This window comes from Gobio gobio (assembly GCF_949357685.1).
Source record: "Gobio gobio genome assembly, chromosome: 8".
Taxonomy (NCBI): Eukaryota; Metazoa; Chordata; class Actinopteri; order Cypriniformes; family Gobionidae; genus Gobio; species Gobio gobio.
Window position 1 is genome coordinate 42943274 of NC_137114.1, and position 14849 is coordinate 42958122.

The following is a 14849-nucleotide window of genomic DNA, read 5'->3' on the forward strand; positions in this document are numbered from 1 at the left end:
GAGACCATTTGCATCAGATCTGTTTCGGGTTTTGGCCTGTGTTGGACACAAAAGAGGTTGTAAAATATGATTAACTTTCTAATTTAATACAAAATGCATTTTCTTCATTAAGGCAAGAATGTGTCTTCGTAACAGCAGCATTATGATGATTATAGTGTTGAAAAACCACTTCAAGCTAGAAACCTCATTACCACAAGGTTGTTGGTTTAGTATAAATGATAGTTAATTATTTAAGCTGTGCTATAAATTTTTTTAAAGACACATTCTGGGTTATACAAATACAAGTCTCTTGTCTTCTTATTTTAAAAAAAGATGCTATGATGAGGCACTTTTTGAAGGATTTAAAAGCAGAAATGTGAAATTCATAATTTTATAAAATCTGTATTAATTGAGCTGTAAAGTAGGTCTTGTAATTTTTTGTCATATTAAGTTGTAAAATTGTATATACACTACCGTTCAAATCTTACTGACCCCAAGCTTTAGATTTTTTATATTCGTTTAATCAGAAGTGCAGTAAAATAGGTAATTTTGTGAAATATTATTACGCTTTGAAAAAACTGATATCCATTTGAATTCATTTATTTCTATGATGAAGCTAAATTTTCAGCAGTCGTTACTCCAGTCTTCAGTGTCACATGATTTTTACAGTTTTTTTTGATGAAATACACTGTACAGCCACAAGATGCAAACAATTTATGTGTTAACATGATTTTAGTGTGGTAAAATCACTAGTGTGAAAAAGTTGTTCTAACGTTCAGGGATTTTTACAATTATTTTATTATTTCATAATTAATACATTTAATGCATCCTTGCTGAATGAAATATCAATTTCTTTAAAATAATCTTACTAACCCCAAACATTTGAATGATAGTGTAGCTACACTATATTTCCAAAAGTATTAAGACACCCCAAATAATTGAATTCAGGTGTTCCAATCACTTCCATGGCCACAGGTGTATGAAATCAAGCACTTAAGCATGCAGACGCTTCTACAAACATTTGTGAAAGAATGGGCCGCTCTCAGGAGCTCAGTGAATTCAAGCGTGATACCGTGATAGGTTGCCACCTGTGCCATTCGTGAAATTTCCTCACTACTAAATATTCCACGGTCAACTGTTAGTGGTATTATAACAAAGTGGAAGCAATTGGGAACAACAGCAACTCAGCCACGAAGTGGTAGGCCACGTAAAATCACAGAGTGGGGTCAGCGCATGCTGAGGCACACAGTGCACAGAAGTCACCAAATTTCTGTAGTCAATAGCTACAGACCTCCAAACTTCATGTGGTCTTCAGATTAGCTCAAGAACAGTGTAGAGAGCTCCATGGAATGGGTTTCCATGGCCGAGCGTCTGCATCCAAGCCTTAAATTACTGAGTGCAATGTAAAGCGTCGGATGCAGTGGTGTAAAGCACGCCACCACTGGACTCTAGAGCAGTGGAGACGTGTTCTCTGGAGTGACCAATCACACTTCTTTGTCTGGCAATCCGATGGACGAGTCTGGGTTTGGCGGTTGCCAGGAGAACGGTACTTGCCTGACTGCATTGTGCCTAGGGTTGGGCGATGTCTCCTAAATTGGCAGTTGACGATGTTTACAGTAAAACATCGTGATGGACGATGATATTGTCGTTTTTTTATTAATACACATATATAATTTACTATATCTGTATTTTACCATCTCTTTACATAAATACTATTTTCTACTTAAAAACGATATAATTTCGTTATTTTTCTAACCCAAATAATGACTCATCCGCGCTAGGTTGCACGTGAGGGGAAAAAAGTAGCTTCCTTCCACTTAAGAAGAGTTGTGCACTTTTTATTTTAATATATCTCTTTACATAAATACCATTTTCTACTTCAAAACTATAATTTCGTCAGTGTTTCGTATGTTAATGCTGTTTTACGTGAATACAGAGTGAAGCACAAAGCTTTGTTTACAAAGGAAATAAATTCGCAGCCATGAATGGATTCATGTCGAATGAGAGAGGTAGGCTGAGCCCAGTTTAAGATTTGTCAGCTTTTTTATTCTGTTTTGCGATTTCCGTGAATTTTAACAATAGGCCTAACGTTAGTCCATTTTATCCCACATGGACATCTCGTTTCTTTTCTCAAATCTTCACTCGCGCCCATTTCGCAAGGAATTATAAACGTTTCTTCCTTTCGTTTGTTTATAGCCTAATTAAGTCTATTATACCCATTCACGTCCTTTACTGTGGGAAAGTAGAAAAACATTGTAGGACGAATAGGCTACCTTTTTACTTAATTTTATTTAACACAGTTTGTGCTTGTTATTAGACTTGGTAAGGCGCGTCAAGTTTATTTGAATAGCGCATTTCACACACACAGGCCATTTTACTTTCGTTTTCTCTGGCAGTGAATAATCAAACATAGCTTAAATGTCTTTACCCTGTGGAAGATAAAATTCGCTCTTCAGACCTTTTTCAACAAGTGTGGCTTTGCAAGATCATGAGAAAACATGAAGACGAAGATATTTGAGAAGGTGTCTATCCAGCTCGCTCGCGCAGAGCGGAGGGGACGCGTCATTGAGGGGAAATTAATTTGTTTTAATTTTTTTTTATAATATTTAATTTTCTTATATTCTTTAGGTTACCATTATTTACTGATAATTGTTTAAATATTTAACAGGCTGTGGTGTGTTGTTTCACTGACGGAAGCGCTGAAAGAAACACGGATGATTGAAATGGATGTCTTGAGCCTCGTTTATTATTTCAAAATGTAGGCTATATCTGGCATAGACTACAGTATTTAAAATAGAATATGTGCATTAGTTATATTCTCAATTTAATTTTCAGGGCAATCCCTGCAAAGTTTTTAACTATAGAAAAGGATTTGTGCTTCGCACTCACAACAAGACTCGCAATGGGGGGCGTGGCATCACGATGGCGGAGCGATGGACGATGATATCGTCCATCGGCACAACCCTAATTGTGCCAAGTCTAAAGTTTGGTGGAGGGGGGATTATGGTGTGGGGTTGTTTTTCAGGGGTTGGGCGTGGCACATTAGTTCCAGTGAAAGGGACTCTTAATGCTTCAGCATACCAAGACATTTTGGACAATTTCATGCTCCCAACTTTGTGGGAACAGTTTGGGGATGGCCCCTTTTTGTTCCAACAGGACTGCGCACCAGTACGCATAGCAAAGTCCATAAAGATATGGATGAGTGAGTTTGGTGTGGAGGAACTTGACTGGCCTGCACAGAGTCCTGACCTCAACCCAATAGAACACCTTTGGGATGAATTAAAGTGGAGACTGCGAGCCAGGCCTTCTCAACCAGCATCAGTGCATGACCTCAAAAAAGCGCTTTTAAAAATTTGTATAAACACAGTACTAAACCTTGTGGAAAGCCTTCTCAGAAAAGTTGATGCTGTTACTGCTGCAAAGGGTGGGCCAACTCCATATTAAAGGAACACTCCACTTTTTTTGAAAATAGGCTCATTTTACAAGTCCACTAGAGTTAAATACCGTTTTTGAATCCATTCAGCCGATCTTTGTATCTGGCGGTAGCACTTTTAGCATAGCTTAGTATACATCATTGATTCTAATCAGTCCATTAGCATTTCATTCAAAAAATTACCAAAGACACTTTCAATATTTTTCCTATTTAAAACTTGACTCTTCTACAGTTAATTCGTGTGTTAATACCAACTGAAAATGAAAAGTTGCTATTTTCTACACCTAGGCTAGGAACTACTTTTTCATTCCTGCGTAATAGTCGTGGATCTTCGCGGCCGTACCATGGCTGCAGCGGCGCAATGATTCGTTGGTATTCTGTGAAACATGGTGGTAGTATACACCTTCGACTTACTATCACAGCCCTTTACAACACACAGAACCAGGGCTAATCACACAGCTAAATCCACAACACAATTTGTCGGCTGCAAGCCTGAAACTTTCTCTGCAACTACACAAACTTAGTGCCGGTCACATTGAAAGTTACCTAGCTGGGGGCTACTTTCAGACGCTGCGTAATATCATTGTGCTGCTGCATCCATGGCACTGCCACGAAGATCCGCGACTATTGCGCAGGAATGAGAAAGTAGTTCCTAGCCATATAGGTGTAGAAAATCGCAACTTTTAATTTTCAGCTGGTCTTAGCACACGATGTAACTGTAGAAGAGTCAAGTTTTAAATAGCAAAAATATTTAAAGTGTATTTGGTCATTTTTTGAATGAGATGCTAATGGACTGATTAGAATCAATGATGTATGCTAAGCTATGCTAAAAGTGCTACCGCCAGATACAAAGATCGGCTGAATGCATTCAAAAACGGTAAAACTCAACTATTTAACTCTAGGGGACTTGTAAAATGAGCCTATTTTCAAAAAAGTGGAGTGTTCCTTTAAACCCTATGGATTAAGAATGGGATGACATTAAAGTTCATGTGCACGTAAAGGCAGGCGTCCCAAAACTTTTGGCAATAAAGTGAATCTGTACACAGAAAGTGTTAGAAATCATGTTAACTTATATATTATTTACATCTCATAGTGTAGAACATCTTAATGTTTATAGATTAGCCACATTCCTTTCTGTTGTAAATCTTTCACTGTGATCCAGATCTTCCTTAAACTTTAACCCAGTGATACTGCTTGATGATAAAGCCGTGTTTACCAACCACTCCAAACCGAGAAAGTTTGATGACCCCCTGCTTCTCTGTTCCTCGGCAGGCGGCCTAAACCAGCCAGTATTTTACGTGGCATGATGATGAGACAGTTTTCCCATGAGACCAGCTTATGACTTTCTCAAGGTCAGAGTTGAAAGTGCAGAGAGAGAAAAGATAAATATTGTTCGAGGGGCTCCTTATAACCACTGTATTAGTTGCATGCTTTGCTTTTCAGTACAGCTTTGTATGTTTACACTGAAGATCACTGAGAGGCTCAAGTGTGGCGTCCACGGTAATTACGTTACAGCGATTTTTGGTGGTGAGGGATCATTTGGGGGTGAGAGTCATGTCCTGCTGTGAAGGACCCATTTATAGGCTCTTTGTAGTCCATGAATTATGAATCAACTCAGTGTTTACAATGGAAAAGATGATGGAATAGAGGTATTTTACCAATTTCACAGGTCTCACAGGAGTTTTGTGAATCGTAAAAAAAAATCGCAAAGCAAATTCAAGTGTGAAAATGCCTAGTATGATTTCTGTGAGGTCATCACATTCAATCTTTCTCGGTCTCTCTCTCTCAGGACTATCTTGGCTGCATTATTGACTGTGGAGACTTGCCTCTCAAACCCGAGGAGGTCAGCACCCTCTTCTGCAACATCGAGGACATCTATGAGTTTAACAGGTTGGTGTCTTCTTTCTTTTAAAGGTCTGGTGGTCAAGATGTCTGTCTGGGTGGTAGCGGTGTCTGCTGAATTTTTTTCCGACACAATGACTGGCCTGTGTCCTGCTCTGTCCCACCGTGAGGGACAATGTGCAGATGTCTGCCAAGAGCGAGTGTTCGCCGTTTCTGATACACTCCAGCAGACTGTCCCTGTAGTTGTTCTGGTATGCTCTTCAGGAGACGTTTTTTCAGCCTTCATCATAACTTAAGCTCTTTTTAAAAGACGTGCAGCATATGGTGTGTTACACCGCAAGTTCATGCATGGTCCACCGAACAATTTAGTCAGTCTTGCTATGTGTCTGCATCACACTGTTTATTGCTAATGACACTCTGTGTTTATTTCATACTCGTACGCATGGTTGAGCCCAGAGGTTTTCAATTGGTGGGTCGCTGCTACTTGCCACTCGAACACCCTGTTTTTACATAATTTATTTTCTTGGTCCACTCCACTTCACTCCACATCACCCCCTAATGACATTAGGCAGTGTCAAAATTGAACATGGCGCCTTACTGCCAGTTCTTGTGGGAAATCAGCTTGGCTGTTGAAAACAGGAAATCTTAAAAACTCTTGGTTGTCCTCACGACCTCATTTAAAAAAACTTCCTTTAGTAAAAAGGCAGAGCATTTGTTCCCATCACAGCTGCTTTTGGCCTCTGCTTGAGATTGTATTGGCATGTAAAGAGCAGAATGAGTTATTTGTTTTTTAAGAAAACTATTCTTAAGGGGAAAGTTTACTAACGATGCACCGATATGAACATTTTGGCCCATACCGATATATTGGCGGATAAATCTAAATCCAGATTTTTATATACTTTTTGAGAGCCTGATTACAAAAAAAGGTCTAACTATTAAACGCCATGTCCCAAGCACACAATTGACCTATCTGTAAGCCCCGCCCCCCTTAGTTACTGTTGCTAACTCGGACAAACAAACGGAGTTGCTATGTCTTACAATGTACAGCTGTCAGTGTGAAAACCTTATCCCAAGATGTTTTTGGACACAGATTGTAGCGTATATATCTCGTCCGAATGATGGCCAAACTTAACTGATGGTTTATCAAGTTTATTGCATCGTTATTCACTCCAAAAAAATCATCGTAAGAGCTGAACAAACAAAGCATAAGAAGTACGCATTAACGTCTCATTCACAAAGTATCTCTCTCCATTGCATTACCATTAACATACACAGCAAATTACACAAAAACACTCAAACAACTCACAGTAAACACACATATACACAGACCGTATGCCTTTTCGAGGGTGCAGTTAATAACCGGTAAACTTTGTATCTGCAAAACAACTCCGATAAACTGCGTGCGATCGCTCCCTTTCACGATCCGTAGACTATAATACCCATCAAAATAGGAGTCCTCCTTAGTAGGACAGATAATGTAGACCTTAAACATATCTAAAATGAAATTAATTTACATATAACCAGTTTAATATGGAGAGGCACTGAAATGTAGACCTTCGTGTTTTTGACAACTCCGATAAACTCCGATAAACAACTCCGATAAACTGCGTGCGATCGCTCCCTTTCACGATCCGTAGACTATAATACCCATCAAAATAGGAGTCCTCCTTAGTAGGACAGATAATGTAGACCTTAAACATATCTAAAATGAAATTAATTTACATATAACCAGTTTAATATGAAGAGGCACTGAAATGTAGACCTTCGTGTTTTTGACCTACAGTGTTAACGTTACATGACGTGAGAACAGTTAGTTATTTCGGTTTGTATGTTAGCAGGGATTTTAATCGTAAATTAACGAGAGTATGACAAACAGAAAATCCTCTCAGGATACCTGGAATCAGTGTTGCAGTACCTCAGGCACTATGTTTTAGCATTTTTGTAGCATAAACACCATCAAACCGATGAGAGCTTCAGATTTTCCAATGCATCTCTATGGCGCTGACACCTAAAGATGTCCGAGTTCCGGTCCCAGCGCAACTGATACTCAACTGCTATTGGCTCATCTGCGTTCGAGGGGAGGGGCTTACCGATAGGTCAATTATGAAGTTTTCATGTTTTGCAGTTTTCAAGCAATTCAAAACAACAGATGTCTCCGCTGAAGGCTTTAATATATTGGACAAAATTTCTTATCGGGCCGATAACGATAGCTTTAAAAATTAACATATATCGGCCGATACCGATATGGTGGCCGATATATCGTGCATCCCTAAAGTTTACCCATCAACAAAACTTCTGTCATATTTGGTCGGTAAGATTTTTTTGTTTGTTTTTAAAGTCTGCTCACCAAGGCTGCTGATTTATTTGATCAAAAATACTGTAAAAACAGTAATTTGTGAAATATCATTACAATTTAAAATTGTAATGTCATTTTATCACATGATCCATCAGAACTCAATGTAATATGCAGATTTGGTGCTCAAGAGACATTTCTTATTATTATCAATGTTGAAAAAAGCATGTGAGCATGTGATACATTTATTTTTCAGGATTCTTTGATAAGTAGAAAGTTCAAAAGAGCAGCATTTATTTGAAATATAAATCTTTTGTAACATTATAAATGTCATTTTTGATCAATTTATTGGATTCTTGCTGAATAAAAGTATGAATTTCTTTGTAAAAAAACCCCACAATTATAAACATAGTGATACCAAACTTTGAACAGTAGTGTATATATTCCAATTTGTCTGAAGCCATACGCTATAATTACATGATTAATAGACTGAAATTTAGGTTACTCACAGTCACATTATCCTTTGCAGGTCTAAAATCATATAAGAGTGAATAATGACTGAATTTTGCTCTGTTCATCCCACAAAGCTTTGTGTTTATGGAAAACAGGGAGTTGGACATTTTTCAGTATCTCTGATTGTGTTCGGAGAAAGAATAACTGCATGTGGGTTTTGACAGATTTTTCATTTTTAAGTGAACGATTCCTTTAAATCAGCTCATGCGTACCTCTGTAGTTGTTAAGACTGTATACAATGAATGACTGACCTTGTTTTTCCCCCCCGTCTTAGTTTAAACACACAAAGGCTCTCTCTTTGTCTTTTCTTACTCTTAAAAGCCCTCTGCTCATCGCTGTGGAATGTAGCCCCTGTATTCAGACTTGATTCTGTTGAGTCTACTTTCTTGGCACCGGTTAGAACTTTAGGACACATACAGATGTCATTTCCCTCTTAGCCAAAGCAGCCAGGCTCCGAGGTAAGAGCTCCAGCCCCTGTGGTGAACGAGCCACACATGACCTGTCAGAAAGTGAGGGTGCAGCCAAGCGAGCAGTGCATCCTGGGACAGCAGACAGGACTTATTTTGTTCCCACAGACATCTGTCCAGTTATAGTGAAGCATTGTAAATTGTGCCTTTGCACTGGAATGCTGCATTTGTCTTGTGCAGCGACTGCAACAGAACAGGCTGTTTTTGCTGGCTTGGGAATCTCCTCTCTACTTTGCAGTGATGAAAACATTCCACTGCTGACTCATTCCTGTGTTTTGCAATAGTTCTTTTAAACCCTTCTCATCAGTTCATATTGTTCTAGGTTTATTTTAGCAATCACACATTTCTATGTCATTCTGCACTCTGGTGCCCTTAAATGGGTGTTAAAACTTCAGGGTCAAATATGTATACTACCAAACAAAATTTGGGCTATGCAGCCCCATACACAACAAACTGTGATGCACTTTGTATTCTGACACCTTTCTATCAGAACCAGCATTAACTTCTGGAGCAATTTGAGCTACAGTAGCTCGTCTGTTTGATCGGACCACAAGGGCCAGCCTTCGCTCCCCACGTGCATCAATGACCGCCCTTGACCCTGTCACCAGTTCACCACTGTTCCTTCCTTGGAGCACTTTTGATAGATCCTGACCACTGCAGACCGGGAACACCCCACAAGAGCTGCAGTTTTGGAGATGCTCTAATCCAGTCGTCTAGCCATCACAATTTGGCCCTTGTCAAACTCGCTCAAATCCTTACGCTTGCCCAAATTTACCTGCTTTAAACACATCAACTTTGAGGACAAAATGTTCACTTGCTGCCTAAAATATCCCCCCCATGATCCCACCCAGGTGCCGTGATGAAAAGATAATCATGTTATTCACTTCACCTGGTCATAATGTTATGCTTGAATCAGTGTATTTTACAATGTTTCTTGTATATGGTATTTTTGATCGAATAAATGCAGCCTGCGTGAGCATAAGAAACTTCAGTGTTTTTACACTTTTTGCTTAATTTGATAAAAAATACATCTTGATTTAAAATGGCGTACAATACAAATATTCTGCTCAAAAGTGATATCAGCTGTGGTAGTCATAATTTTTGAAAAATTATACAAATAAAAAATTATACAAAACAGTTACGGAACAAGTAAACAGTCAGAACAAAGAAACTAAATTACAAACAAAACCAACAAAAAGTAGAGCAGAACATAAAGGTCCCATGCCATGGCATTTTTCTATTATTTTTATAATGTTTCCTGAGTTGTACTTATATTGTTATTATGATTTTTACATCAAAAAAATGTCATAATTTAGAAATAAAAGGCATTTTTTTAATACCGTGATTACCCCTCTGGCTGAATGCCCTGTTTCAAGGGGTGTGTCTGCTGTGAGACTTCAGTGAAAACGCCCACTGTTGTGATTGGCTGACATCTTTGCATTTGAAATGAGTGTTAGATTATGTTGCGGAGGGGGCGTGGTTTAGCCAGGCACTGCACACACTGACTGCATGCATGAGAGTGAGAGACTGACTGGGCACTCGTGAACCACGGAGAGCTGGAGGAAGTTGTATTGTACTGAGTTGTTGAGAGCGCTGTGCTGTTAGCGCGAGCTTATTTGTAGCGGAGAGATTCTGAATAAACAGTCCCAGTCACGTCGACTCTGTCTTCTTCCACTTTATTCTACAAACTTTGTAACACATATAATGTACCATTACAGCCGTAGAGATGAACAAATCGTCAAAGTGTGGATTATACCATTATTTTATGATCTCTTCCTATCATGTCATTGCAACGCGTTCTCTCTCACAAAATGCTTTCACCACAACTAACAGCAAACACGACGTCGATATGAATACAGTAAGAGCTTCGCTGTGCAGCATAACAGTGCCATTCATTATAACGGCAGTTTGGGCAAGTGTGCAGATACACTCGCGACGTGTGATTGACAGCTCCGGACATTATAAAGAGTGTTCTTTGATCGCTCTCTTTAGTTTAATCACTTAAAAAACGGATTTGTTTCATGCTACTAACAGAAACGATCATTTTAGTCACTGCTTGATTCACTGATGCATTACGCTAAGGGCATCAAGACGGCGATCATTAAACGATCTAGAAAGAAAGTCTGAGTGAACTTGAATGATTAGCTACACATCAGAAATCACTGATCACAGATCAGGCATTAATGAACACTGTTACTCACTGTTTGTCGCGGTGCTGTCAAATCCATAGCGTAAAGTCTGTTTGTAAAGCCTGTGCTGACATAAACTGAATCCATTTTCTCCGAATTCTCTGGGCGGGCAAAGCAGAGGAAGGGGAGGTAACCTTTCCTGGTATGAGGTCATAACAGGAAAATTCCAGATCAGCTCGTTTGAGCTGTCATTTTCTCAAAGGCAGAGAAAGACAGCCAGAACTCGGTTTACACCCATCAAAATTTCTAGCCACTTGGGGACCATATACAGGCTAGGGGAACTCATAAAATGAAATGTTCATGCCATGGGACCTTTAAGACATAACTGTTTTTACGAGGATACTTACCAAAACGGCATTTCGACATATTTGTGTGTAGGCTATTTGACCATTTAGGTGCATATCTGAAGCCCATAGTGTACTTTGCTTATGCGCATTCGGCTCCATCTCGGAGCATTACGATTAATCGCACGGCCATAACACATCGAGTAGATCATTTGGGACAGAGCCGTTAAGAAACACTTAACTGCCCAGATAGATCCCTCTGTTAAGTACCAACAAAAGCTTAACCTTGACCTCCTGTGTGTGCTTGCATGTGGTCACGGTCTGCCTGGACCATGCTTTGACTTCATTTTGGATTCAAGTACTCCTTTAAACCTAGAATCAGGAGTGTTCTTTTCTTAATGAAGACAAATCTGGTTTTCCCCAAAGCATTAATTTCACTGCTCTCTTGTCTCCTCACTGTCTCACTGTCTGCTTTGATCTCATTCGGGAGAAATAACGGGTGTAGATTTGTCCTGAGGATTTGTATATTGCATAAAAAAGAAGAATGACTGTGTGAATTTCCCCCTCCATAGGATGCTGCGTCTCCAGCAAAAATAAAGGCTTGACTGCTTTGGGAAATACGAGCTAGATGAAAAGAACCGTAATGCGGCGAACTTCTGTTTGAGTTATACACACCGTGTTAATGGATGAATGGTGGGAGTAAGACAAAAGAAAGGGATGAGACTAGGAGGAGAGAATGAATCGAGAGAAGACAACAACTTATTGGTTGAGATCATAAAAGAAGGGCCAGGGTGATGTGAAGACTGAATGGGACAAAGGGAATTAAGTTTTTTTCTTAAGTAACTCCCTGTCTCTGGTCATAACTCATAAAATGAATAAGTAAGACTTTTTAGATTTTTTTGCTGTTCTTCATTGTAGTCTGTTGATTTTGATGCATGGTTTGGTAGCCAATCCTGACACGTTCAAAGAACCAATCTGTATTAAATTTCTCAATTCACCTCAAATATTACCCTAAACACTAAATATCTCTTTGTATGTTCTGTATCTGGCAAAGAAAAACCTGAGAAAGTATTAAGTATGAATGTAGAACACATATTTCAATTCTCAAACCTTTGGTCCGCCAACACTTTCCTGGGATTTGAGTGAAAGGGCCAAAACCTCACAAGATTCGCCAAGATCTAATTGAATCCAACTTATCTACTACAGTTCGGACCAGAAAGCAGATACTTGTGGCTTTGAATCGACTGTAACATCTTTATTGTTTTACAATTACAAATGACAGAACTATGTGTTGTTATTATGACACACCTTTTCAAGACCTTTTCAAGTCATCAGACAAGAACATCCCATCCCTGAAGGCACCTAAGCTCTTTGGACAGTCTAAGAAAGCTTGCATAAACTCATTCAATTTCCTTCATAACCACAATGAAGTCCCCCCGCCACAAAGGTCAGCCACTAAATGAGTTTCGTCTTCAGAGGGGAAGAGAGGATGATGAAGGCTGGAGAGCTGCGGTTTCCTTCCGAACTTTTCCCCTCAGCCACATGAAGGAAAGTCCATAGTGTTTAGAGAGCGTCACGTTGTTTTCTTTCACGACATGTAAGGAGGGTTCCCCCGAGACTGACCGGCCTGGCGGTTTGGGGCCTCGTGGGAATGAATGTTGGGTGTTTTGCTAATGGACTGAATGAAATACAGCGTGCCTGGTCGTTCAACCCTTCAGAACATAGTCAGAGAATGTACAGCCACTCATCCTCGGTCAAAAAAAGTCCCACCAGCCACAAGAGATTATATCAACTCCATAACATTGAGGGAAAATCCATTTGTTTGCATCTAGTGTTTGAATCACGATAGAGATTGTTTCACTAAACCCAGCTTCCTTTATTGTTTTCCAGACGCTGATACCAGCCTATGTAATGCAAAGTTGATGTTTTTCATTGATTTACTTCCTGAAATGAGCTTTTCCCCCACCAGCAGAATGTAGAAAATACGTGTACTCTCTCAAAAATATAAAGGTTCTTTATTGGCATCGATGGATTGCACAAAATAAATCTTCTGATTATTTAAATATGCTAACAGTCCAGGTAACCCAAAATAGCATTGCTGTGAAAACGGTTTTAGAACCTTTATTTTTAAAGGCACGGTATGTAAGTTTCACCACTAGAGGTCGCTTATTCAAAACAAAGGCATAGCTTGACGACATTGTGTGGAATCATGGGAGTTGTAGTCTTGACTCTTTACCTCCACAGCCGATGGAAAGGAATTAGATGGACTAGCGAATGTATTAAAGTTTTATTAACTTTACAGTGGTATGAAGCAGGACACACCGAGAGCCTGTGGGAGCGAAAGCTAATGAGAGAGACCCGCGCGAAACACCGGTCTCTGAGCTTTTATTATGATTATGCTGCAGTTGCTGCTTCTGCTCTTTCCGTTGCGTATGTGGTAGGGTTGGGTACCGAACTCTGTACTTTTAAGGGCACCGACCAAATTACGTCGGTACTACCGAGTACTGATTCACATTAAATCAATCGGCACCAAATTTCGGTACTTGAGAACGCATCTGGTGATATTGACTAGTGTCTGTGAATATTAAACCGCAAAAAGACCATTTAAATACGAGTCCTGCCTGTCCCTGTGCGAATGAATGGCGCAGACGCATGGTTTAATTTACCTCTCACACACACACACACACACTCACTCAGAATCGCGCATGACGGTAGCATGTTTCCATCTCTGCCGTCTCATATGATGACATAAACGCAAATATGTCATCTCCAGAGCCACTGAGAGTCACTTTATGAGCATTTTACCGTTTCATTTGAGAAAAACTACCGTCATATAAACACACAGAAACTCAAAGGTCTTCACGGCAACCCGTCAAAGTAAAAGTTTGGTATAACTTGACAAATACATTACTGTTGTACAGTAGAATTTAGATACTCTTAATGTAATAATAATACTAACACTAATGTAATAATAATACATTATCAAAACTTTCTTTTTTTACATTTTTCTTCATGTTTTAATTTTAATCTTATAAAGCTCAGTTTTGCAGAACTTTGTTTGACAAAAAAAGTTGAATTAAATTAAAAGATCAATTAAATTAATGTCTTATGTCTTCATTTGATTACCTGAAAATACACAGCACATAATTTGTGGGAAATCACATGGCACCCCGGTTGGGAAACACTGCTTTACATGATTAAAATGTTAACCTTTGTTACCATTTACATGGTTATTGGTTTTCTGTTATCCGGGAGTGACGCGCTGTCCATACTTTGCGCTTCAAAACTGCTCGTCAGAATCCTATGGGTGACGTCACGGACACTACGTCCATATTTATTTACAGTCTATGGTTGAAAGTTATGTTATAACGTTACTCATATGACTTAATGACTGTTGGTAAATGACAAAATATATTGTATGATGGAGAAAGCTCTCTCTGATTATGTAAGCCACTTGACAAAATTGTGTTGTCTCTGAGGCATGGTAAAAACATTACTCGGGGTAAAAAAAAAAAAAACGCTACTCGATTCAAACAATAAGACTAACCGTGTTGCTCTGTATAACAATGATCAGTTTTCTGTCGATGAATGTATCCAAACAGTTGCTCACCTGTCAAATAAAACACATCATATATTAAAGCGTCTGTTTCATGATTTCTACGGAAATTGACAGGCGATGCATGAAACGGTCTGTAACACTGGTTAAAATAGCTGATTTATCTGGATTTAAACATTGCTGGAAACGTCCGGGATAATGTAAGTACACAAGTCAACAAAATATATAACACTGCTCTAGAGGTTTTTGGAGATTTTAACTTAAAAATCTTACATATTATATCTTTAAGAGCG

The 14849-nt window shown here is 39.1% G+C and overlaps 1 protein-coding gene across 4 annotated transcripts in view; it reads left to right on the top strand.

The window, feature by feature from the left end:
* The window catches only part of LOC307129862 (pleckstrin homology domain-containing family G member 2-like), a 68412-nt gene that overhangs the window by 37885 nt on the left and 15678 nt on the right, over nucleotides 1–14849 (top strand). For all 4 annotated transcript variants that reach the window (XM_079822646.1, XM_079822647.1, XM_079822649.1 and 1 more), the window contains one exon: nucleotides 5202–5302. In XM_079822646.1, coding sequence (XP_079678772.1) covers nucleotides 5202–5302 — 101 coding nt within the window. The remainder of the gene's footprint in view (nucleotides 1–5201; nucleotides 5303–14849) is intronic.